The sequence below is a fragment of the Molothrus ater genome, chromosome 2 (assembly GCF_012460135.2).
Source record: "Molothrus ater isolate BHLD 08-10-18 breed brown headed cowbird chromosome 2, BPBGC_Mater_1.1, whole genome shotgun sequence".
Classification (NCBI taxonomy): Eukaryota; Metazoa; Chordata; class Aves; order Passeriformes; family Icteridae; genus Molothrus; species Molothrus ater.
In genome coordinates this window covers 95,790,691-95,816,585 of record NC_050479.2, presented here as the reverse complement: position 1 = coordinate 95,816,585, position 25,895 = coordinate 95,790,691, and the positions used below count along the sequence as shown (strand labels likewise).

Here is a 25,895-nt window from a genome sequence, read left to right as displayed (position 1 = left end):
TATTCCTTGCCATTTAAGGTATTCAGTGTTTCCTATTTTAGACCAAGTCTGGCTCAACAGCTCCAAGCACATACTTATTTTCACACACACTTACCTAGGAAACAGTTGGAAAAGAGGGTTAATAAACCTAACACTCCACTAGTCTCTTTAGAAAAAGACTCAATTTAGTGGGATCAGCATTTGAATTGCACAAAAACAGTCTCGAAGAAGTAAATATTTTTCTCCCTCTCCAAATTAAAGCTTTAGGAAAGAAAATAAAGTTCATCTGCATAATAGCTAATTTTAGAAAAAGAAGAATGACAATTCATTTTGAGTTTTATGCAAAGTAACTGTTAGAGTCTAAACACCCTACATACACCTTGATGTAGATGAGAACATCACACTGCTATTTGAAAAAAACCCGCTGACTTCTAGTGGTGAAATTATCCCGAAGAAAATGAAAACAAAAAACATTATCAGAGGATGGAGGATATTTGGACTATATGCCTTTTGAAGCCTGTCATCCTTTAACACCACCAAGATGAAGAGCTCAAATCAGAGTAAATTCATACAAAAAGAAAGGCATTTCAGGTAAGATAAAGATAGATAGATAGATAGATAGATAGATAGATAGATAGATAGATAGATAGATAGATAGATAGATAGATAGATTAGATAGATAGATATTTACACCTTTTTTTTTAATGAAGATGCTTCTAGTTTTACAGTTCCCTCTTCACTGTTTACAAGAACTTTGCAAGCTACTAGGAAATGTCAGAGAAAAAAAAACATATTGCAGTGTAGCTTCCTTTGAGAATCTCAAGAATCTAAGATAATTACAGGATCTGTGTTGCATTTATGATGCAGCTGCTGTTAAAAAAGTAACAAAAGTAACAAAATACACCTGAGTTCTATACAAGACAACAGTTCTCAAATACTGACAATTAAAGCTCCTACCTATTTCTGTCCTGTTGGGGCCAATGCCATTATGAATTCTCAGGTAACTGGAATGACAGGAATCGGAGTCATCAATATCAAAATCGCCAAACTTGAGCTGAACACGCTGCCCAGGCTTCACACGGATTTCCCACTCACACACAGTGCTGTTGGGAGACGTCTGGGGGTAGTTTATGGAGGCCAGGGTCCCGCTCTCAGGGCCCAGCACAGTATGTCCACACCCATCACCTAGGAAAGAAGACAGAAATCAGCTCCCATGATCATCTTCATATCACACCATACAAACCACATTGTGAGAAAACTCCAAGGTAACTCACATGCAAATGACACAGCAATGGTGACAAATACCACTCAACTACCATTGCCTTTTGCTTAGCTTATTATCACAGGCAACCAGAGAGCTGCTACAACTTCCTCAATGAGATGGAAAGTGATCCATAATGACTTACAAAACAGCATGGACAGTAAAGGAAGAGTCCCTGCTATTTTGTATTTCCTCAACACCTCAGTACAGAAGGAAACAGGTGCTGAAAAGGACAGAGAAACCTGACAATAAAACAAGAGCACATTGGTTTTTCTGAGTTACTGTACTCACAACACAATGAAAAAGAAGTACAAAGTCATTGGACAGCAAATAAAATACAGCATATTAAATAAAGCTCTGACCACTACTGAACTGCAAATATGTTGTTTTCTACTGTACCACTATTTTAATCCTGCAATTCACTCCTATTTGGAGAACATACTCAATTTTTTGGAATTTTCCTGTGACTCCAACCTGGAGCCTCCTACCTAATATTTGAGTATTAATTTTAAACAGCAATAACAGTACTAAAACTAATTTAACAAATGGAAAACAATATCACAAATTATGTATTGTCAACACTAAATTATAAAGAGCAACCTGACAAATTCGATTACTCAAGAGCTAGACATGCATTTCACCTGGTATATAGCACAAAAAGAGCAAGAATTTCTGTGCTGGTTTAGAAATGTGAATGTTCTTAGAGTAATGTTCACAATGATCACCATGATTCCTATTGACAGAAATTTGTTGTGACAGTTAAGTGTTTCATATTACACAATAATACATGTAGTTCCTCTACTGAATATGAAAAGGTAAGCTAAACTTTAGGTACAAAAACTGTACACACACTTTAGAAATATAACTAGATTTCAAAATTCTAAAATGTATTACATGTAAGACTGAGTGGAAAAGTAAGTCCAATGCACTGAAGCAACGTGGAAAAAACAATCCCCTGTGATTAAGTTAACTAGGTCTGATTAATCTATTTGTAAACACAACTAATTTTTGCTAACAAAAGCTATTCTCCTTATAATCTGAACACCTTGAAAGATAGCTGCATGTTACAAAACCTAAAGTACTGCTAGTATGCACAGAATCATAAATGGATGCAGATGCAAACTGCAGCTGTTTACCTTGCTAGTGGTCTGGAATGAAAATGATGCACCCTTGGAAAAGTTAACTGGAACATCTGCTTAGTAAAATCAAAGCTTGTATTTGTGAAGCTGTTCTTCAGCCATATTTTCATTAATGCAATTTGCTTTAAAAGACTTTGTTCTATCCCATGGCAAATACGATTTCTATTTGGATGACAGCTGATCAATTACTCTTCTAAGTTGGAGTTTTTCTAACACAAGACACCATTGTTCAACATTACAAAGAGGTAACCTAAACTGCATGTTTTATGTATCACTATAATCCTGGTTTCTTTCAAAAGGCATGTTATAAACCAAAGAAAAGTGAAAGCTTTATCATGCAGAGTCTGTATGGCCTTGGTTTATTAGCTACCATGCATTCAAATGTCAGATTTCTGATTAGTCTTAATATGCTAACACTTAACAACAAAAGACTCCTTTTCTAGTAAAATGGCTTTTCACAAGCAAATACACACACTATAAAATGCATGGAATTTATTACATTAACAACAGAAAACAACAAATATATTCATGGTGATACATGGAGTTAGCATTTAAAAAGTCTTTATATTGCAGATATAAAAATAGTTATCAACACAAGCAGCAGTCAGTTTTAGGCTATGTCCTAAACAAAAGCAATGAGCCATTAACCAGTTCTGTCTTTTTCCTTTCCTGTGATGGGGTAAGCAATTGCTTATTCATTCACAGATTGAAAATACTGTGCAAATACACTGACACAGTGGCCTTTTGAATATGAAATCATACTATCATTCACCTGTAGGGGCAGATTCACTGTTTTGAATGCATTTTAAGGGAAATAAAAATCTTTGCATGAACTATAATGCACAGAAGTTAATTATTTCTCATTTCAATAGGCCTGTTATTGCAATGCAGTCACCACACAAATAGTATTTCTTAAAACAAGGAATACCAATAATGCACATGACTCTGTATCTTTGATTCTTCCCCACCTTTTTGCATCTTAAGCCTATGCTGCTGGAAATCAAAGACAAATGAAAGCCTGTGTCTCCTCTTTAACCCAAAATGTATTTAAGATGTAAATTTGTCTCAAGTATGAAACAGTACCTGCACTGTGCATGATGAACAGCACACAGCTTTCTGATGAGAAAAGCAAAAGAACTCCAAAACAACTAAACACATTTAGGTGAGAAAATGCAAATAAAATATTTTAAGTTTTAAAAATTAGGACTTTTAAAGACACATCACTAAAAAATGACAACATTACCTCTTGTAGTTTGGAACAGTGTCTTGTTTCCCATGGCTAGAGAGAAAAACTTTCTAATTTCCTTCACACAATTTAATGGAAACATCAATCTCAAACCTCCCTTTTGTTGCAGGCTTTCTTAAAAACATGAAAGGAAAAATACTCCTCTATGCATAATAAAGAGTCTGCTGTCCAATCATACTAGAAAGTAAGGGAAAGGAAAAACAGTTGTGCTGACCTGCAGCATCTTGCTATGAAGTCGATTTTCAAAAGTAGCTTATTCTGAATGGACACTAGATCCTTTTATTGTATTTCACTTAGGTTAGTGATAACAGAAATGCCAGACACTTCATGCTTGAAGAATCTGAAGATTACCACGGCATATACAGTCTGCCAAGAGCAGCAGCATCACACATGAGCTATTTGGAAAATTTTAAAAATCACAATTCCAGTGAAACCTGCAGATCCATGAACCTACATCCTGCTGTACTGGTACTATAAAAGGGCAGTTCTTGAGCCTCTCTAGGTAATGTGGCGCTTCATCATTTCTACCACGCTTCTTTAAACATCATTGATGAATTCCAGAGACACATACACACATCCAGCTTCAAGGGAGCAATCTGCAATACTCAGCAATTTCTCCCAAGAAAAAGTGCAATTCTTTTCACTATGGCAGCATATACAGGACAGTAGACACTTCATTCATTTGCAAGTCATGAAGTGCCACTGAATCTTTTGCTTCTGTTAACCTGTGAGAGTAGAATATCTAAGAACACACAGAAGACAGACATCAATGCCCTAGTCAATTATTCCTGGATGGGCTGACAACCTCTGTTGTCAGTACACACCTGAACAAGTCTCCTGCTTTCTTTCAGACTTCTCTGTCACACCCCAGGCCTCCCACACTTGCAGGATAGATTAAGTCCTTTGTAGAAACACCAGGTCACTGTGTGCATGGTGTGCACACATCACACCTGACATGTGGAGGTGCTGTAGATGTGCATCCAATCTCACATGTCCTAGGGACCAAGTTCACAGCAAAGAGGAAAAATTCAGCTCGTCACCAAAACTTGTGTTAGAAACATGGACATCTCTTAAGCAGCTGGCAGAGGAAGGCAGACTGCTGCCATCAGGAGAAGGATCCATCTGCTCTGCAGGCACCTCTGAATGCAGCCTGGATGAACCCTCCTGACAGAGTTCATATGAGCCCTGGGCCATGGCACACTGATGTCTGATGCAACATGCCAATGGTTGAAAACAATTTCTTAGAGCCAAGTTCTTTACATCAACAAAATACAGGACTCAGACCAACACGAACATACCAAATCCTAAGGATTTTGATACTTGAAGAAAATGTGGAATTTAATAAAATGAAAGAATACTGAACATGCAGGAGTGGGTGCTAAGTTATTAATACCCACCAAAAAAAATTAACTATACTTTTTAGTTGTGGAAGTCAGAGCTTTTCCCCCTGGAGAACAGTTGCTATTAGTGACCACTAAACTTGTTCTCACTATCAAAACATGTTTAAAATAATTTTTTAGACCAGTGAATACTTTTCCTTTCCTCACTTGGAGAAGAGTGAATGATAAAGACATTAGACAGTTTAATATTATAACCTAAAAAGAATAGCTGATGCATATCAAAACACCAATCTCAATTTTAACACATGGCACTGTCTTTTGAACAGACTCAATTTAACCAGTGGGTTTCCTAAGATTTTCCATATATAGGCTATTATTTTCTGTATGTTTGTGACTAAATAGTGGATGTAATTGAAACTTTTTTAACTAAACAAAGGTAGAACCAAATCTGTAAGAGTCATGTAAGCAAAAAAGGGTATTTTAAAACATTCATTTTAACTCCAAATACACAACTCTTTCTGATTCAATGCATTACTATAATTTCCACTCTTCTGTTCAGCTCCTGTGCTCTGCATTTACTTACTTTTTCTCAGCATACTAAAAAACACTGCATCTGCTTTTTGCTTTTGGCAAAAAAGTTTACACAAAGAAAAAAGAGTTCCATGAATAAGAAACACTGAGGAATTAAATCAGAGAGACATCAAAGTCTAAATAGCTTTTTCAAGTATTTTCAAATGCCCTTATTTGTGTCCTCCAAACTCACTGCTGTTTCCACCAAATTCCACAGAGTGATGTTTTTCAGGAAGGAATCTGTTCCACTGTCAAAATTAATTTTCTTAACAAGCCAGCAAGCACACAGTCCACTTTGATCTTAATGCCATTTACTTGCCTCAGTAACACACTGGTTTGGGCATTTCATTGCATTACAGACGTTTCACAACATAAAATAGCCCACACTGTCACAAGCAAGGCCACAGCTCAATAAACACTTGAAGGCAACTTTAAATTAGCACAGCCACAGACAACAGCAAGCCTTGTCTGCCTCTCACTTTTGGCAACACGTTCTCACACCTTTCCTGGTACTGGAGGCAAACATTTATGAAACCACATGGCCAACCAGAGCAGGGACTTGGCATAAAAATAGCTGTTGGTTTTAACCTAGAGCAATCCCCAAATTTATTTGAGTATGCATATGCAGCAGGGCCTTCCTTGACAGAGGGATAAGACAGTAGGGGAACACCAGCAACTGCTTCTTTCATCAGCATTGCCAACCCATGTTTACATTTTAAACAATCTTGAACGCCAACCAGAGAGGCAGAAACCATCCCAACCCTGAGAAGAGCAGTCACACAAGAGTGGTGCACTGGCTCAAGGAACAAGCTGGCTGCAGAGTGCCCCCCAACCCACTGCCACCACACAGTGCTGGATTGCATCAACCCAGCTCTCTGAGACAGCTCTTGGTGCCACTGCCTGTGGCAGGGCAAGAAGTGGAGGGCAGGTGGGATTATGACTCCCCCAGCTTGGATTGATTTACCTGCTGTGGGGCACCCTTAGTTAATGAAATTATGGGAAAAGACAGGAACAGGACAAAAGCACAGTAAGCATTTTGCTTTTTAAAATGTTGGCAGCTCAGTGGGGTGACAGGAGAGGGTAAGAGAAGACAGAGGCTGATTCTTGTTTTTTACAGCAAAAGTACAAAATTTAATATGCCGTTACAACAAAATTTTACTGTTTTCATTTACAATACGGGCCACGTGCTGGGTTAGTGATAATTAGCACTTTATTATTTTAATCTCATGCTCTATGTCTTTGTTTGGCTGGCACATGCAGCTTGCCCACTTCCAAGGACACAGCATTTACTTTACAATCTGCACCAACACATTCTTAAAAATAAACACTGTTCTGCTTTAGTGCTTTAAGTGTTACACAACAGAAACAGATGATGAATAAATGAAAAATAACACACAGACAGTCATGCAAAAAACACTATGACAATAAGCAATGGTCATGGTCAAAACGGGCTTCAAACCTCCTGGAAGTTCTTCAAACTCCTCCCCACACTAGGACCACATGAAATTTCACAAGCCTCACGTATGTCAACTAAGAGGCAAAAATGTTGTCCAATCATACTAATAATTCACATGCTAAATTAACACTACACTCAACACTTCCCCCTTCCTTTTCCAGTTCATAAATGAGACTGCATAGCCTAACCTGCAGATCCAGGGTGGCAGCACCATCTTGCCTCTCAGGAGCAGCTGCCCCTTCCCTGCCCCACCCTCTGCCAGTGCTCACTGTACCCCTGTTGGGCTGCAGCCCATTTCTCAGCCCAGGTTCCCATCCCAGCTGCCGTTTGCTGGGTGAAGGATGGGCATCGCCTACCAGCCAGTGGAGCCTGAGCAATGCAGAGGATGCAAGGCAGAGACAGGGAAGAGACAGCAGCAGCCACAGGTAAGAATATTTTTTGGTACCATGGAATCAACAGAAGCTGTCAGGGAGGAAGCTCCTGGTTTGGGTACCTGAACGAAAAAGAAAAAGAAAAAGAAAAAGAAAAAGAAAAAGAAAAAGAAAAAGAAAAAGAAAAAGAAAAAGAAAAAGAAAAAGAAAAAGAAAAAGAAAAAGAAAAAGAAAAAGAAAAAGAAAAAGAAAAAGAAAAAGAAAAAGAATCTGAAAACACAGTTGTCACTGAAAACCTCAGAACACAGTTATTATTTGCACCCCACAGCTGCATCAAGAAGAGAGACTTTACATGTATTTCTAACCCTCTTTAAAGGTTGTCATCCAACTGATGAAACAGTCCCAATCCACAGCTGTGTACCAGCAGCTCCTTCTCCTGGTGTAGGTGGCATACAGTATCATCTTGATTTCTAACATTCATTTTCTAATCTAATTTCAAAATTACCATGGGGACTATTTGGAGTTTCCCCATTTTGAATGACTTGGCTTCATTCTAGCATCATAAAATTTAATACACAATCTGTTCTAAAAGGCACTTCATTCCTAATTTTGCCCTGTAGATATTCCATTAAAACAAAGATGTTGCCACACTTTTGACCCTCTATGAATACAACCAATAAAATAAGCATTATGTATTACTGATTAACAAGATGATGAACTAGGAAGATGACAGTAAATTTAAATGTTTAAGTCACCATTTTTAAGTGCCACATTTATCATAAGAAGTATAGTAAGAGTATGTAGGAGGTCAGTGTGTGAAAACTCAGTCAGTAAAAACTGTCTGTGAACTTTAAGCTTGTCCATCAGCTTTGCTGTACCGTCTTCCTAGCAAGAATGAAATGATGCTTTGTGTAGGAGGACTGGATAACTTCTCCTTAAAAACATCTCTTTAAAAATGAAGATATAAAGTAATGGAAATGCTTTATTTGAAATTTTCAAATATACTTAGGAAAAAGACAAAAACAGATCATCACTAAACTTAGTACACAAGTGTTCAAAAGCATCCAATTTAATGCATTCCTCTTTCTACCCTTGTGATAATGAGATGTACTTTGACACCTGTACACAATTGCATAAAAATAGAATTTAACAGATACTCTGGTTTAAGGCTTCTTGGTTTATCACAAAACTCACAGATTTGCAAAAGAAAAATTGAGCACCAGTGTCTTCTTTGCGCTACACTGAACAAGGCAAGATGTTGATGTTTTTCTTCATATCTTAACCATTCTGGAGCCAAGTTAAAATAACCAGATATGGGCTTTAACTGACTACAGTCCTGCTGAAGATGCAGCAGCTGTGAAACCCTGTGTGGTCCTGAAAGCAACCGTACATGCATAACATACTCAGCATACGTACTATAGCTCTGTAGTGCACTATCCTTTCAGAGGCTAAAGCTCTGAACTCTGAGTAATAACCATGCAAAGCTGCACCGCTAATTCTTCTTTCCACTCAAGATCCTGAGGATCTTCCACCTGCCTCATTCCTGTGAGGTTTCTCTCCAGAAAAACCTCCATGTTTGCATGCAAGTAGCTATACAAGTGGCTTGTCTTGCCAAGTCTAATTAAAACACTTTACACATCCTATTTTTGCATTTTTAATTTTATATTGGGGTAAAACGAAAGAGAGCTGTGGCACAACTGCAAAACAGTTCATTGTTATCCTTCAACATTGAAAGCAGCAACTGGGCACTGAAACAGGTGCTCCTTCTACACCAAATTGCAAGAATTTGCAATTAAGAGACTTGAAAAGATTTCCTCTTCACAGTTAAGCAACATTTGAGGTCTTATGATGGCCCGATCAAAGTTTAGGAAAATCACAAATGGATCACTGAAGAGGAGGAGAGAAGGGTACTTAGGGATGAAAATCAATTATCCTTTTGCACATCTGGAATAATTTTATAGAATATTTATACACAAATCTTGATTAAATGCCAGGTCACAATAAACAGTACTAGTGTGATGACTGACAGCATCACTCTGGGAAGCATTTACACCATTCTCCTGTTTAGAAACCATGACAGAAGAATTATCTGCTCACAACCATTCTCAGAAGCATGTCAAGCTTTTCAAGTTCCCTTTTCCACCATTAGCAGTATTGACAAGGATGCATCATATTGCATACTTCTGACAGCAATTAAAGTAAAGAAACAAGAAAATGAGAGGGGTTGCTTTAAACAAGTGGTTCTATCAGTAAAACCATTTTGGGGAAAAAAATTTAAACGAGAATCCACGTGATCACATGCACAATCCACCAAATTCCAGCAAGACTGACAAGCCAAAGATGAGTAGCTGGCAAGAAATGTCATTCTGATGGATAATATTCCAATCCTAGATAACAAAACCTCTTCCTTGAGCTAAAAGTATATTTAGAAAACTTGAACATCTGTGAGGGAGATTTAGAGGGGGGAATAACTAGTGAAGAAGTGAAGTGGAAAAGGGAGTGTTTAATAAAGCATATAGATGGCCTGACCATTGATTTTATTTCCACTTTCCAGCTCATAAATGATGCATGATCTATGGAATATGGTTAATAAGGCAGTCCCCTGTGATTTATTGAATTGAGTTTTCACATAATGAAGAATGTTAAAACATTATTCACTAATTTAAAACTTTTACTGAACAACGAAAAATGTTAACAAAATCAAATATTCCCACAAAGAAAATAAAAAACCTTTGTTTTTTTTCTCTTTACAATATTTAACAAAACCACTGTAATACAGTTTTGCCAATGAAAGAGCAACTTGGCATAAAGAAAATGCCAGAGAAATATTAAAAAAAAAAGAAGCACTGAAAAACTACACAAATAAAAAACCTCGAGACATTCTCAAAAAGAAAAAAGGTGTCACGTTTGAGCTGTGTGATCCTAATTTATCAGTCATTTTACACAATGATGGTTTCATAGTGTACTGAAGCACAGAAAGGCCCTTCAAAGTATCATTTCTTGTACACCTTGACTACTTAAAGTTGGCTAGTCACTATTCTAACTAAGGGGAATTCAGGAAGTTGCATTAAATTTCTTTCCAGAAAGTTTTCAGACTTGAGCAAAGGCATCCTGAAAAAGAGACTTTTTAACTATTTCTATAGCTACCATACTTTAAACACCTGGAGACGAAAACAAATAAAATACAAAAACAACACCCCATCCCCACTCCATCTGTTTCTAAGACATTCTTAAAAACACACCTATTGGTATTGCCAGGAATGACACAACTGAGCTCACCAACTTGGTTTGGCTTCCACAACATTGACTAATGTGACAGCAATGTACACAACCATCGCAGCCATGGTGCAGAACTGGGACCTCCTAACTGTGACACCACTCAAAAACAAGAGGCGTTGGATACTCGCAGGACAGAAGTTAGCATTTTCAGTAAGGTACTGAGAACAGAGTATATTTATATATACCTTAAGATAGAGAATATAACAGAGTATATATATATTAATATCAGCAGTCAATTAACTGTAGGGAAATAATGATTACCTGAGTCACAATGCACAACATCTCTTGTATAGAGACCAGTGACCAGGCCAACGCACCCTCCTCACGTCAGCAAACACCAAAAACAAGCATGCCTGACATGTACATAGTCAGCCCTCATTTACACATTTTCTGCTTCCAGCAATCCTTTTTCTTCTAAAGAATGTACTTTTTCAGAAGCAACTGCCTAAGGCTGCTAAGAATCCTTGCACTTCTACTGGTTCATGGACTTGCATTTCACATTGGTACTACAAATATATTCCAGTTGTTTTATAGCTAGAGAGGTCACCTCAAATCAGTCTCACTGCAAACTTGCAACAAAATATGAGTTGTCACTTACTGCAAAGATTAACACTTATATGCTTGATTTTCAGGATTCAACTAAACTCACCAAAATCAAAGAGACAACTAATCACTGAGCTTCAGTATCCACCAGCTGTGCTGGTCCAAACCTTACAGACTGCTCACTGAAAATTATTTTTATTTTAATACTGGCAGAGAAAAAAAGCATATAACCCAAACAGAAGTGAAAACTCCAAACACAGAGATTTTGAAGAAATGCCAACAGGAAGCATGCAAATGCCATAAGCAGTACCAAATGACTGTGTTACAATTCCATGATCCAATTGATTGAAATGGTGAGATAGCTAAACAAGTAGAAACTATCTACTTTAATTTAATTTTTGTAGAGTTAGCAACCATAGAGAAATGTTATCCTCTTTCAACTCTTCACCAAACGAAACTAAGAGGTCATGCAGGGAAACACCAGAAGTTACACGCTAGAAAAGAAAGCATAGGTTAAACGCTTTTTACCCATTCAAGTGCTGGTGTTCAGGTTTTTGATTTTTTTTTTCATGCACTAGACAAAAAATGCATCAACCAGGAGCCATTTTCAAAATCTGTGGTCCAAAGGTCAAGTCACTAAAAAATTTTCAGGTATATTTTTTGTTTCAAATAACAAAGCGTTCAGTTATAAAGCAACAAGCTCAAACAGACTACAAATAGCACAACTCAAGCTGTTTGCCTCCAGTAATAGATGGCAAAGGATGCTGTTTAGCAAAATTTGGTATTTCATTACTGCGTTAATGAACAAGCTTCACAGATAACAATCCACCATTCTGTATAAAAAAACCCCAGGGCTGAAAATTCTATCTTAATACAAGTTACCACATGGCCTTCTACATCAATATTACTTCTGCTCTCCCTCTCCACCTCCCCAAACTTCAGTTTAGTAACAAATCCACACTCTATGCTTGGACAATGGTTTCAACTACACTGTTTTAAATAAAAGGATGCTGAATATTCCACAATATTTGATTTAGAGAAATTAATCTAACAGCAACTCAGTCAGAAAATGCAGGAGGGAAGGAAATGCTTTGACTACAAAACAAATTCCAGGTTTTCCCAAAGCACAGGGTGCAGTTATAAAAGAAGGGGTGACAAACAACGGCTTTTTTTTAAAGCCTTTCAAAATATGAATAAAATAACCAATATAGAAACATTTCACAATATGCAGAGCAGCAATTCCAACAAAGATTGCATTTGAACTGCTGACTATCTGACCTATGAAAGCTGATGCATTCAAGGCAGCCCTTAACCTGTTGATGACTTCAACTACACAGAGCAGCAGTGATTGCATTAAAAACCTAATGTATCATTTCCTACAGCATAAAGCAGGCTGGCAGAATTGCAGAGGAACAAGATATTTATTTTTCTCTTATATTAATAATGTAAGAAAAAACTCCTGAAAACCTTGAAAGCTGAACATCTCCATACAGAAGCAGGAAAATAATTTGCTAGAAGGTCACTGGCTTGAGATGCACACAGTAACAGTATACAAGCTTCTGAAAGAACACTTACACTGCTTTTCTAACACCAGCTCAGATGCTTGATTTTTATAGCCACAGACATATAGTTATATATATAAAACCGACATGCATTGTACTGCTTATATCCAAACTGCAGAACATTGTCATAAGCATGAGAGCTACAAAGGGTACTTACACAAAAGGGTGATTCCTGCATTCTTTACAGGAACGAGGCTAGCACGACCTCAACAGGCTCCCAGATGAGCTGGGCTGAACCAAGCCACCAGTACTGGGAGGCACCCTCCCAGAAAGGATGCTCTGCAGAACACACGGGCGCACATTTTGCCCACTGGATTCCCACACCCACTTCAAATAAGGCTCATTAACTGGAGGGGGAAAATAACGTTGCTGAGATTCTTGTTTTCAAGAGCAAAGAATATCCACTCTTGTTAGGTCTATACTTCCAGTATCAGCCCACTTCCCTTCAGGAAGTGCATTCCCCCACAAAATTCTTTACAGCACTGCTCCTCCTCTCTAAATCCATCTTCAAGGTGCAATGATGGGAAGTTAAAAAGAGCATCAGAAAACCTGAAAAAGCCTACTCTAACTTTGAGCCCTGGTCTTGAAAAATTCTTCCATACTTCTCAACACAGGGATGAAAGTGATTTGGCTCAGCAGTCCTGCCTAAATGGTACCAATCCCTGAATCCTCAGGCTGTACAACTGCATCTTCAAAACATTTTGCACTCTTAAGTAAAACTGTCCCATTAAAAAAGCGAAACAGTCCATTAGAGCACTGCCCTCCTCCTCATAAAACACTTAATCTGATGTTAATTTGAAGGACAATAAATCTGTCATGCAAAGATCTGAGGGTCTTTTTAATCAAAATAATTCCTTTTGGGTTTGGCTGTGACTCCCTTTCTTCCAGATGAGCCCAGCCAAGGACAAGAGATACAGAGTAGTGAGACAGCACCCAATCTAATTTAGCAAGAATAGAAACTGGCACTTGTGTGCATGGCAGCACATGGCAATCGCTCACGTGACAGACTGTTTTGTGGCAGTGCTTTGTATTCACATGCCCAGAGCTCTCTGCAGCAGAAAAAGACACACCTGGAGTGGGCTACCCCAGCAGCTGGAACCCTTGTCAGCACCCGGCATAGCAGGAGATCATCTCTTCCAGGACCCTGAGGGAGAAGCTGCAGTCTCCCTCCATCTTGCTCAGCCACGGGACATGTAGCTAGAGCCATCTTCTCTTTGCCTGATTCCTTCTCCCCAAACTATGGCTGACGGATCAGCACCTGCCCAGCTCTGGACTGGCCACAGCCAGAGCCACCACTGCCTACTCCCTGTGGGAGGCACAAGCAGAGGTGAGACCAGGAATGCTGTGGAGAGGAGAGCACACCAAGGAACTGATGAGAAACAAGGAAAACACAAATGATCCACAAATACTGAGTCCCTGAACAGAAGGCCTTGGAAAACCATTTCAATGTGCACAGGGACATTAGTTCTTCCACTTCATTTTTCAGATGACAGTAACTCAGCACCAGACATTCAGAAATTCTTTTTCTCTGCTACACCGCAGCAAACATTTTTAAGCTACAGTGGCAAATCACTTTCTTCAACAAGGCTTGAGAATATAACAACATCCTGATGGGCTGCTGTTTTTAGAACAAAATATGGGAATCTCATTCAAAAACAAGCATTCAATGCTATTTTTTTTAAAAAAACAGTAAATAAATCTGCTTCAAGTCACTAGGGAATCAGCTTCAAAATAAAAGGCACCTTCTAACTTCTGTCATTTTTTCCGATTTTACGGTACATTGGTATCCACTAGGAATCCCAACAGATGGCTACCAAACTAATTTGTGTGGTAACCAAGTTCTTACTCTACAGACCCTGCAAACTTCATATCTTCAGAATTACTGACACGCTATTCAAATTCTACTTTGATGAAAGCTAAGCAACCATTCCTCCTCTAGCTGTGTTTTTCTAAATTTAAAAAAAGTTAATGAACAGACCATACCAAATTTATGTCAAGACCTAAATATCTGCTAAGAACACTGTTTCTCAAAATTCAATCCATAAAGAGCAGCAAGCTTAGCTGCTGACTTGCTTTTATTCATACCTGCTTAATTACAAGAAAAATCAAAAAAATGCTCTAAATACTTTTCAAATATCAATTTCCTTGCAACCAGAATCTAGAATCACTACACAACTGTTTTAAAAATCACAAGAGCTGACTTGCACAGCCATCAGCTAGACAGTCCCCAAGGCACAAGATTATGAAATGCAGCACAAGGCACTTCTGAAGGTGTTGGAGCTAATACAAAATGCTCAATTTTTGAAGACAGCAACACACTCAAGTTCAAGTCCTTGAACAAGGAATTCTGAATTACATACACTGAATGATTTAAAATATGATAGACTGTAAAAATTTCACTTGAATCCTACAAGATAATACAGTGGGCTAGTGCAAAAAATATATTCACCACAGCAATACCTGTACTTTTTCATTTCTCAGTTTGCTGCTGTCTGGAAGGAGAGGAGCACCATTTGACCCAATACTAAAAATAAGTTTCACGTTGACCAAAATAATGCTATTTTTAAATCAGTTCATACCAGAAAGGTGCTCTACAGAAAAACATGTGAGAAATGAAAACACTATCTTCAGAAAAAGATTTAAATACCATGTTTAATGTGAGGCTTAGAGCAGCTGAACAGTAGAAAAGAAAATGAAGAATTACTTAGTAACAGAGGATCAGCCCCATTCATTACCCGAATGAGGCTGATCCTCTGTTACTAAGTAATTCTTCATTACCCGAATGAGGCTGATCCTCTGTTACTAAGTAATTCTTCATTACCCGAATGAGGCTGATCCTCTGTTACTAAGTAATTCTTCATTACCCGAATGAGGCTGATCCTCTGTTACTAAGTAATTCTTCATTACCCGAATGAGGCTGATCCTCTGTTACTAAGTAATTCTTCATTACCCGAATGAGGCTGATCCTCTGTTACTAAGTAATTCTTCATTACCCGAATGAGGCTGATCCTCTGTTACTAAGTAATTCTTCATTACCCGAATGAGGCTGATCCTCTGTTACTAAGTAATTCTTCATTTTCTTTTCTACTGTTCAGCTGCTCTAAGCCTCACATTAAACATGGTATTTAAATCTTTTTCTGAAGATAGTGTTTTCATTTCTCACATGTTTTTCTGTAGAGCACCTTTCTGGTATGAACTGATTTAAACATAGTATCACTCACTGTAGTTTAATAAAAGGGCTTAAAAGCAACTTTAATTGTGAAATTCCCCAATACCTGGTTACTTTCATTATCAATCAAGATATTCTTTTAGAAGCCTGATCACATATTTAATGCCCTAATTGAGTAGTAACTTTGTGCAGACCTTCAAGAGCTAGACAGCAGCTTCATTTCTATATGGGATTCCTTACCCAAATTGGAATTATGCCAGCATTTAGAGATAAAGGACATGGGCTCTCCAACCTTCTCTAGAATAAGTTAAATGAAAATATTTTGGCAAGGAAACAGTCCCTCACTAGCAGAACTCTTCTTATAAGCTCTAGCAGTTTCTCATATTGAAGCATTGAATTCAACAACACCAGAATCCCCCACCTTACAACAAGCTCTGCTTTTGTTAGCAAATAAAATGAGGCTTGTCAACAGAAAGGTTCCCCTCCTACTCAAAAGTGAAACTTCTGATCTAACTTTAAGCATTAACACTGCAACTTGAAATCCTGTGTAGAAGCCCTTCAGCAGTTACCCGAAATACACAAAATGAAGTACTAAAAGCCTGCTGTCCTCGCAAGCTCCTTTTCTTGCTGCATGGTCCCACCCCCTCTAACACACCCCTGACTAATCAGCAAGCCAGTTTGATTCAATCATCTGCATGTAAATTATGACTCTTCCATACCCCTACAGTTATTTCAGTCTTCTCCTAGAATAACAAACTCAGTCTGCTCACCAAAAGGTCACACAAGTGTCAGGTCAGCACAAGCATGATGCTCCTACAGCATGAACTAACACCTTGCTGCTGCCCGTCTCATCCAGCAGCTACCTTCAAGAGACAGGCTATTAAAACGGTCCAATTTCCTCTCAAAAGCAAATGGGTCTTCTCCAGCTCCATTATAAATTACAGGAAAATAACCCCAGCTGTGTCAAATGCTTATTAGCATTTGTTTTGTAGGTGTATAGGAACATAAATGCAATTAGCTGGAAATAAGAGGAAAAGGTCCACAAAACTACCTTGCTCTATGGATACAACACTGAGCTTCTTCCATTCAATTAATTAATTTTAATTAACTAAATGTTTAATTTAGATGCATAAACAGTAAAGTGCATATAGTTCCTATTTCCTTTGTGCATTTAAATGCAGCATTTCTGAAATTCAACCATATTTCCATCTCTGAGATAGAAAGAAAAAGTTATGTGACAAAACAGTTTCTGAGGAGATCTGTTTCTGAAACGATGCAAGACCAGTGCAAGAAGCAAGTGGAATTGAAAACCACAAAACTGATCTTCCCAAACACAGAAGTGAGTTTCAAGTTGCTGTTAAAACACTCACTCCCACCACTTTGTCCCAAGCACATGATCGAAGTGACAGTCACAGCGGCATCCTCTGATCGTCTGCCATGAAGTGACCAAATTGGGCCTTGTAATTTTCACAGTGCTAAAGTCTGCTCATTAATTCCAGCCGAGGAGAAATCTCGTCGATTTCTCTAAACAAAAAAACCCCAAACTAAAACAAACCAAACAAAAAAAAAAAAAAAAACCCAACCAAACCCCCCCAACCAAAAAACAAAACAAACCCACCAAAAAAACCACAAAACCCCCACAAGACCAAACCCCCCCCAAAAAAAAAACAAACAAAAAAAAACCACAAGAAAAAAAAAAACCGAAACAACCAAAAAAAAACCCAAAACACCAAAACCCAACAACGCCTACTACTCTGTCACACGTTTCTCTCCTATACACATTTTGCATACTCTCAGGGGAGTGTAAATTTCTTTTCAGAGCAAGCAGAATCTCCCCTTTATCCGCCTCCTGGCTCACACCGAACACTCCACAGCCTGCAGAGAGGGTCACCCGCGGGCCGGGCGTGCCGAACCCCACACAACCCCTGCCCTGCCCTAGTGCCCCGAGCTGCCTCCACAGCCCCAGCTCCCCTCCGAGCCGCCGTCGCGCCCCGCCCGGGTGAAGCCCTCCTTCCGTCAGCTCCCCGTGGGAGTGCGGGAGCGGGCAGGAAAAAAAATATTTCTTGTTTAGTTTTTGGGTTTGGGGTTTTTTTTGTTTTTTTGGTTTTTGGTTTTTTTTTTTCCGAAACGGGGCTCTTCTCTCGCCCTTTGTGGGCCAGGCCGGGGACAGGTTCGGCGCTAAGGGCCATATGCCGAGGGGCGCCCCCTCCCAGCAGCAGAGCCCCGGAGAATTGGTTTTCCCTCCCCCGGCCGCCAGGGCTAAGGGGCTCGCCCGCCGCCGCTCTCGCACCCACCTTTCTGTGCCGCGGTGCCCCGCAGCAGCAGCAGGAGAAGGAGGAGGCTGGGGCGGAGCAGCGAGGCCGCCCGCCGGGTCCCCGCGGGGAGCGGCCGCCCCGGGCTCACCATGCCCCGCGGTGTGGCCGGCGCTCCCGGCGGTCCCAGGGCATCGCGGGCTGCGGGGCGGCCGCGCTGGACCGCGTCTGAGCGCTGCGCTCCCGCCAGCCCGCCCGTCCCTTCGGCCGCCCAACCGCTTCCGGGGGCGCGCAGGACCGCCCCGCTTCCTGCCGCCCCCTCCTCTCCGCACGGCCAGCCCCAGGCGCCGCGGAGCCCCAGGCGGCGGTGGCTCCGGCGCGGCCCCGCCGAGCGTGGGGCCCCCTTCGCTCCCGCCCTGAGCCGCGCCCTCCCGGGCCGCCTGCGCGGGGCTTACGGCCCCAGACCGAGTCCCAGGGACCCAGCGCCTGAATTCCCGCTGTGTTCCACATCCGACCTCCTCTGCGAGCTGGCTACGAATATTTCACTTTTTTGAGCTTTTTTCCCTTCTATAAGCAGAGATTTAAGACAAAATTTCTGGGGAAAGTTCAAACAAAAGCCGTTGGAAACACGAGTATTGCTGTTTTTAATAGAAAGGATAATCTGGTGTCATAGTGCTCCACACGCTAATGTGAATTCAGCTCTAGATGTGGGAGGGCTTGGCTATGAGGTCCCAAGCCATTGTAGCTTTAGCACTTGTCCCCCAGCTTTTGAGCACGCACCATGTGTGATTAGAGAGATTTCCAGCTGTTGCACTGTAGGACTTTAGGACGAAATTGTTCTCCACTTCTCCCAAACAGCTCTACGTCACAGTTACTGGATCCTGACCAGGAGTGTCCAGTGCTGGCCCCACCAAAATGGCAGGAAAACCGTCTCAGGAGCCTGTTTTACCCAATCCACAGAGTTGCTTGAAGAAGTATTTAGATTATGTTTAGAATTGTTTTAACATTACTATTCCTTATTAAGATGCTGAAAACTTAACTATGTCCGCATCAATGCCTATAGCTTATTTAAGGCTTCATATAAGGGCTATTATAGCCTATTGACAAAGAAACATGGAGGGCATTACCTTTCCTTCCTTGAGCGTATCATCCATAACACTTGTGCCAAATCTTAGAAGGTTCCAGAACAGATTTGGATGCTCAGACTAAAGACAGCAGAATTTTGTTACACGTTTTTTTGTTTGGCCCATAGTTGTGCCACAGCTACTAGAAGGTGGCTTCTCATATAATTAGGAAATTATAAACATGAGCATTTTACAACATTTCATATTTTTCCCTTTTTGAAACCTTTTAATGACGTGGGACGAGACCCCAATGAAAGCAAAATCAAGGAAGTGTATTACAGATGAATCTTTTTAGTCATCTTGTAAGATGTAATAGCCACCAAGACATCCTGCAACACATAATGGAAGGTGAATCAAAAATAATTTATATATGTTGCTTTGTCTTCCATTCACCAGACACAGAAGTTCATGCCATAGGTCACGTGAAGCAGTTATATCACTACAATAACATCCTTTCTGTACTACAGGGACCACATTCCTAAGACCACCAGTCATTGGTGGTATTTACTGTGTACTGGAAAAATCACTCCTTGAATAATTTAATGCATGTCTTAATGGTGCCATGCATTAAGAGGAGCATCTGAACATGTTACATGTAATTCAGTAACAGTTTCTGGTGGACCTGACAGAGGTTTCCTCCTGTGTTATGTTCTGTTGTCAAGGTATTTTGTGAACTTGATTTAACTATTCTAAATTTAGGGCAAATTTGCCTAATAATTCTTAGAAGTTTATCCCAAAGCTACTTTCCCTGACTACAAATGGTTTTTGTGGACCCTGGCTTACATATTTTGCAAAGGGAGCACCACCATCCTGACCGTCCTGACAGAAGCAATAATAAACTATTAAAGGTTATACACCTCAAAAGACTCAAAGATTTATAGAATCTACAGAGCGCAAGGATTACCAATGCAACGGTTTGAAAGACTTGTCTTAATACATGGTTTTCCTGTGTAATATATGTTAGAAATAATTCATGCTATAAAAGAATGTATTTTATAAAGATTGTGAAATCCAAATGAGTCTCTGACCACAAGCAGCCTGGGAGGCGGATGTCTATTCAAACTCCGAAATTCCTGAAGGCGGCCAGATAACGATTGGCATTTAGCTTATAATTAGATGCACCCAGCACGATGATCACCATTAGCCCGAGTCATCGGAAGACGCCTAAGAGCGATCATTTCCCTGTTGATAATATCGATCAAGACAGCCGAAGTTGCCAGAAAGATACATGTGAATACGCAACTTCCTGGGATTTGATCAAGGCTGGCTATCAACCAGGAAATGGCGATTGTCCAACTCTGCACAGTGAAAGAACCAACTATGAATATGCAGAGTTACAAAAGAAACTTGGACTCCTTTGCCTCGGGCATAATAAACTGTATAAAACATCTCCGCTAGAAGCAGCTCTTGTGAACGAGGCGGGGGTCTGATGCGATAGAGGTCAGATCCAGATACACCCAGTGCCGATCCCGGGTCTCTTTGGCTGTGGTGGTTTGGAGGACCATATTTTGGTCGCGGAAAAAGATAAATAAATCTTTTTGCATTTTTGATAATTTGGCTTTCGATTGATCATTTATAACAATTCTGGTGACCCCCAACGTGATTTGAATTTGGGGTTTGGGGACCCCTCTCCAGTCAGGAGGCTCCCCACTGATTTCACTGATTTCAAAACTCCCACTGACTTTTTGTGAACTCCCAAAGCCTGACGGGATTGGGAGTTCACAAAACCAAACACCAAACCGAAGCCAGAACCAGAGCCAAAGAGGGATAAAATGGGCCCCAGAGTTCTTGGAAACTTGGAACAATCCAAAGAGGGATCTCCGAGGCTGTGGTGCTTTTTTTTTTACTCGGAAAATCGACATGCATGAAGAATCCATGTGTGAAAGGAACCTGAGTACCATGTCATTGAGTGGGATGTGATTGAGCATGTGTGAGACCTGATTCTATCACAAAAGTAGTGTGGATCCCACGATCACAGCTCCACTCTTCCGCAAGGGAAGTGGTCGGTCAAGGGGGAAGCGAGTGCTTTTCCTTGTCACACGTGGGACCTGGGACTCATAGGGTGTTCAGGGGATTGATCATTGTTGGGTCAGGAGGTGAAAGAACGTTCCCGAAATATTTCAGGAGCCGGTCCACCTTCTGATTCGGAGAATCAGATAAGAGAGCTCGATAACAGTCAAAAGACCTGCGGAACAGTTCTCTGCATGGCTGAGTAGACTGGTAGTGTTTCACAGACTTAGGAAATCAACATTGGACAAAGACTTGGGACTTGCGTCGAGAATCCCAGCCGAAGGACTCAAGGTGAGAAAATTAGCGAATGGGGTTTTTGGGAAAATGGGATTGAAAAAGAGTAAGTGCCAGAAAAAGCCCCAGGAGAAACCTCCCCAAGATCCCGAGAAAGGTTCTGCCTGAAATCCTGAGGGGAAGCCCGTTGGGATGGATGTTAGAACACTGGGATGACAGCCCCAGGAGGGTGGGAAAGTCCAAGGAAAAGATGATACATTTTTGTATGGAAAAGTGGGGGGGAAAAGAGATTGCGAAATATGTGGTTTGGCCGGTGTTCGGCACTTTCGAGATATGGACGTGCGAATCCCTGTACGACCACGTAGTCGATCACCGCCCACAGGATTTTGAGGAAATTGAGTATGCTGAGATGTGGAAATACGCTTGTTCGGGATTATACCCGATCAGAGCTCTCAGACGCTCGGCAAACCAGGGCAAGGAGTGGGAACCGCTGGAAAACCTTCCTACCTTGTCCCTCTGCCCCAGCCCGCACCAGCACAGTACCTCAGGTGCCTGCGTTGCCTCCCAAGGCATCGATCCTGCAGGGACAGGCTTTGGCGCCGCCACTCCCACTGGAGCTGGCCGCGGTGCCTTCTCTCCTACGAGAGCAGGCAATGGCGCTTTCGCTCCCATGTGAGCAGACCCAGCCACCGACCCTTCCCAAGACTGAGGAGAAACAGGTATTTCTCCCAAAGAAAGCAAACTCTCCTCCAGCCCGTCAAACGAGGCGGAGGATGAGGAGGGCAACCACTGGAGTTAGTGATGATGAGGAGGAAAAGCCTTGTCTCTTCCCTTGACGGGAAGTACCGACAGCTCCAGGAGTTATCGGCTTTGTACATGTGCCGATCAACACTGGGGACGTGAGGGCTTTCAAGAAAGAGATGGGGAAGCTGATGAACGATCCTTTGGGGGTGGCAGAAAGGCTAGATGAATTTCTAGGAACCAGCACCTACATGTAAGAGGATCTCAATGCGATCCTGAGGTTGCTGTTCAACAACGAGGAGAGGGAAATGATCAGACAAGCTCCGATCAAGGATTGGGAGCACAGGAATCCCCAGGGGGAGCGAGGAGATCAGAGGTGGCAGGACCAAAAGCCATCTTGGAACACCCAGACGGAGGAAGGGAGGCAGAAAATGATAAATTTGAGAAATATGATAATACAAGGTATCAGGGAGGTGGTGCCAAAGGGACAAAAGATGAGTAAAGTACTCAGGGAATGTCAGAGAAAGAACGAAACCCCCACAGAATGGTTGGAAAGGTTCTGAAAGAGCCTGAGAATGTGTTCCCGGACGGACCCCGATTCTCCGATTGGTGCGGTCTTGCTGAAGACCGAATTCATGATGAAATCATGGGAAGACATAAGGAAGAAATTGGAAATGATAGCTGGATGGCAGGACAGGGAACTGCAGGAACTGCTCTGAGAAGCCCAGAAGATCTACAAGAGAAGATACGAAGAAAAGCAAAAGATTCAAGTGAAAGTGCTAGTGGCTGCAGTGAGGGAAGCACAGAAACAGGAACAGGTCAGAGACTCGGCAAAAACAGCGCCAGCGAAGAAACAAAATCCTTCGCAAGGAAAGGGTTCAAACTACCAGAAGAAGGACTTCGAGTGCTACTACTGCAAGCAAAAGGGGCACATTTGGAGGAATTATCCCAACAAGGTCAAGGATCAAACTATGTTTCAGGAAGATTAGGGGTGTCAGGGGATTTTCAGTTTGGGGTCTGGAACACTGAGGGAGCCCTTGATAAAATTGAGAGTGGGACCCCACAGGCAGGAAATTTGTTTTTTAGTAGATTCTGGAGCTGAGTGGACCACGGTGCAACAGTTACCACGAGTGTGCTTTCTGAGCGATGATGCAATGATGGTAATTGGAGCAAAAGGGGAACCTTTTAAGGTTCCGATCATAAAGAATGTTGAAATAGAGACAGAAACTAAAAAGTGTATAGGAAATATGTTATTAATAAAAGATGCAGACTTTCATTTCCTGGGGCGGGATTTGATGGTGACATTGGAAATCGCATTAGCAGTGCAAAATTCCCAGCTCAAGGTGAGATTGTATAAACTCACTACCCAGGATGAGGAGAAAATTAATCCAAAGGCTTGGTATGTCCAGGGGGAGGCCAGGAGTCTGGACATAGAGCCAATCCACATTGAAATTGAAAGGCCAGAAGACCCCATTCGGGTCAAACAGTACCCCATCCCCATGGAAGGGAGGAGGGGAATGAAACCAGTGATTGATGAATTGATAACAAAAGGAACGTTGTAGCTACCATCCATCTTTCTCCCTGCCAAACACCCCGATTTTGGCAGGGAGAAAGATGGATGGTAGCTACAGGCTAGTGCAGGATTTAAGGGCCGTGAATCAAAGGACTAAGACACTGTTCCCCATGGTCTCGAATCCTTACACCCTGCTGAATAACATCTCTCCCGAGGACACGTGGTACAGCGTGATCGATTTGAAAGATGGTCTCTGGACCTGCCCTTTAGCGAAGGACAGCAGAGATTACTTTGTGTTCCAGTGGGAAGACCCAGAAACAAACAGAAAGCAGCAGCTCAGATGGACATCTGTGACGGTGTTCACAGGGGTTTTCAGGTGAAGGAAGAGACGAGAATGTTGGCTCCATGTTCAGAAGGCTTGATTTATTATTTTATGATATATATTACATTAAAACTGTACTATAAAGAATAGAAGGAAAAGTTTCATCTCAGAAGGCTAGCTAAGCTAGGAATAGAAAGGAATGAATAATAAAGGTTTGTGTCTCGGACAGAGTCCAAGCTGTGATTGGCCATTAATTATAAACATCCAAGATGGGCCAATCACAGATGCACCTGTTGCATTCCACAGCAGCAGATAACCATTGTTTACATTTTGTTCCTGAAGCCTCTCAGCTTCTCAGGAAGAAAAATCCTAAGAAAGGATTTTTAATGAAAAGATGTCTGCAACAGACATCATTGCCTCACGGCTTCGTTGATTCTCCAAACCTTTTTGGGCAAGCACTTGAGCAAGTGCTGAGTCATTTTGTACCAACCGATGGAACAAAATTGCTACAATATGTATATGATTTGTTGGTTGCGGGTCCGAGGGAGGAGGATGTGAGGATGAGTACCTTTGAACTTTTTAGGGGAAAAAGGATTGAAGGTGTCTAAGTCAAAGCTGCAGTTCACAGAGCCTGAGGTCAGATATTTGGGACATTGGTTAACCAAAGGGAAAAAGAAGTTGGATCCTGAAAGGGTAGCAGGGATTATTGCCCTACCACCCCCACGGACAAAAAGAGAAGTAAGGCAATTCCTGGGGTTGTTGGGATATTGCCAGCAGTGGATCGAAGGCTACAGTGAGAAGGTGAAGTTTTTGTATGAAAAACTCACCACGGACAGAATCAAATGGACAGAAAAGGATGAGGAAGAATTCAGGGGAGTCAAGGAAGCGCTCACAGCAGCACTAGTGCTGAGCCTCCCCAATGTGAGACGGCCATTCCAGTTGTTTGTGGATGTGAGCAATCACGCAGCACGTGGTGTGCTGATGCAGGACTGGGCAGGGGTCAGGAAACCGGTTGGTTACTTGTCTAGGCTTTTGGACCCTGTAAGCAGGGGCTGGCCCACGTGCTTGCAAGCGATTGTAGCTGTAGCATTGTTGGTGGAGGAAGCCAAGAAAGTAACTTTCAGAGCACCTTTGGTAGAGTTTGCACTGCACAATGTGCAGTTTATACTACAACAGAAGGCAGATAAATGGCTTACAGATGCTAGATTGCTGAAATATGAAGCCATCTTGATTCATTCACAGGATTTGGAATTGTGGACAACAACAGCGCAAAACCTGGCTCAGTTTTTGTTTGGGGAAGCTTCAGAAAAACTCATCCACGATTGTGTGGAAGCGGTGGAATTGCAGACAAAGATAAGAGCAGATTTGGAAGAAGAGGATTTAGACGAAGTGGAAAAATGGTTTGTAGATGGCTCAAGCAGAGTGATTGAAGGAAAAAGGAAATCAGGATATGCAGTTGTGGACAGGTGAACAGAGAAAGTGATAGAAGCAAGCCTCCTGAACGCAGGTTGGTCAGCACAGGCTTGCGAATTGTACTCAGTTCTGAGAGCCTTGAAAGGACTGAAGGGAAAGAAGGGAACAATTTTTACAGACTCTAGGTATGCCTTTGGGAAAATTTGGGAGGAAAGGGGGCTGATCAACACACGAAGACGGGGAGTGATGCACGGGGAATTGATCCGGCAAATTCTGTAAGCGATAAGGGAGCTGGAGGAAATTTCAGTTGTCCATGTGAAGGGACATCAGGCAGGGATGCAGCTCCGGACCTGGGGAAACAGCTTGGTGGA

The 25,895-nt window shown here is 41.3% G+C and overlaps 1 protein-coding gene across 3 annotated transcripts in view; it reads right to left on the bottom strand.

Annotated features, from left to right (window-relative positions):
- DCBLD2 (discoidin, CUB and LCCL domain containing 2) overlaps nt 1-18,457 on the bottom strand; it is a 78,514-nt gene extending 60,057 nt beyond the window's left edge. The window contains exons 1-2 of one of the 3 annotated variants that reach the window (XM_036383660.2): nt 18,210-18,457; nt 937-1,164 (exon numbers count right to left, since the gene is read on the bottom strand). In XM_036383660.2, the coding sequence (XP_036239553.1) occupies nt 937-1,164; nt 18,210-18,321 (340 nt within the window). In that variant the 5' untranslated portion in view covers nt 18,322-18,457. Of the gene's footprint in view, nt 1-936; nt 1,165-3,622; nt 3,672-18,209 lie in introns of those variants that run through there. The other 2 variants (XM_036383642.2, XM_036383651.2) reach the window with 2 other exon arrangements.
- Between the last annotated feature and the right edge of the window lie 7,438 nt (nt 18,458-25,895).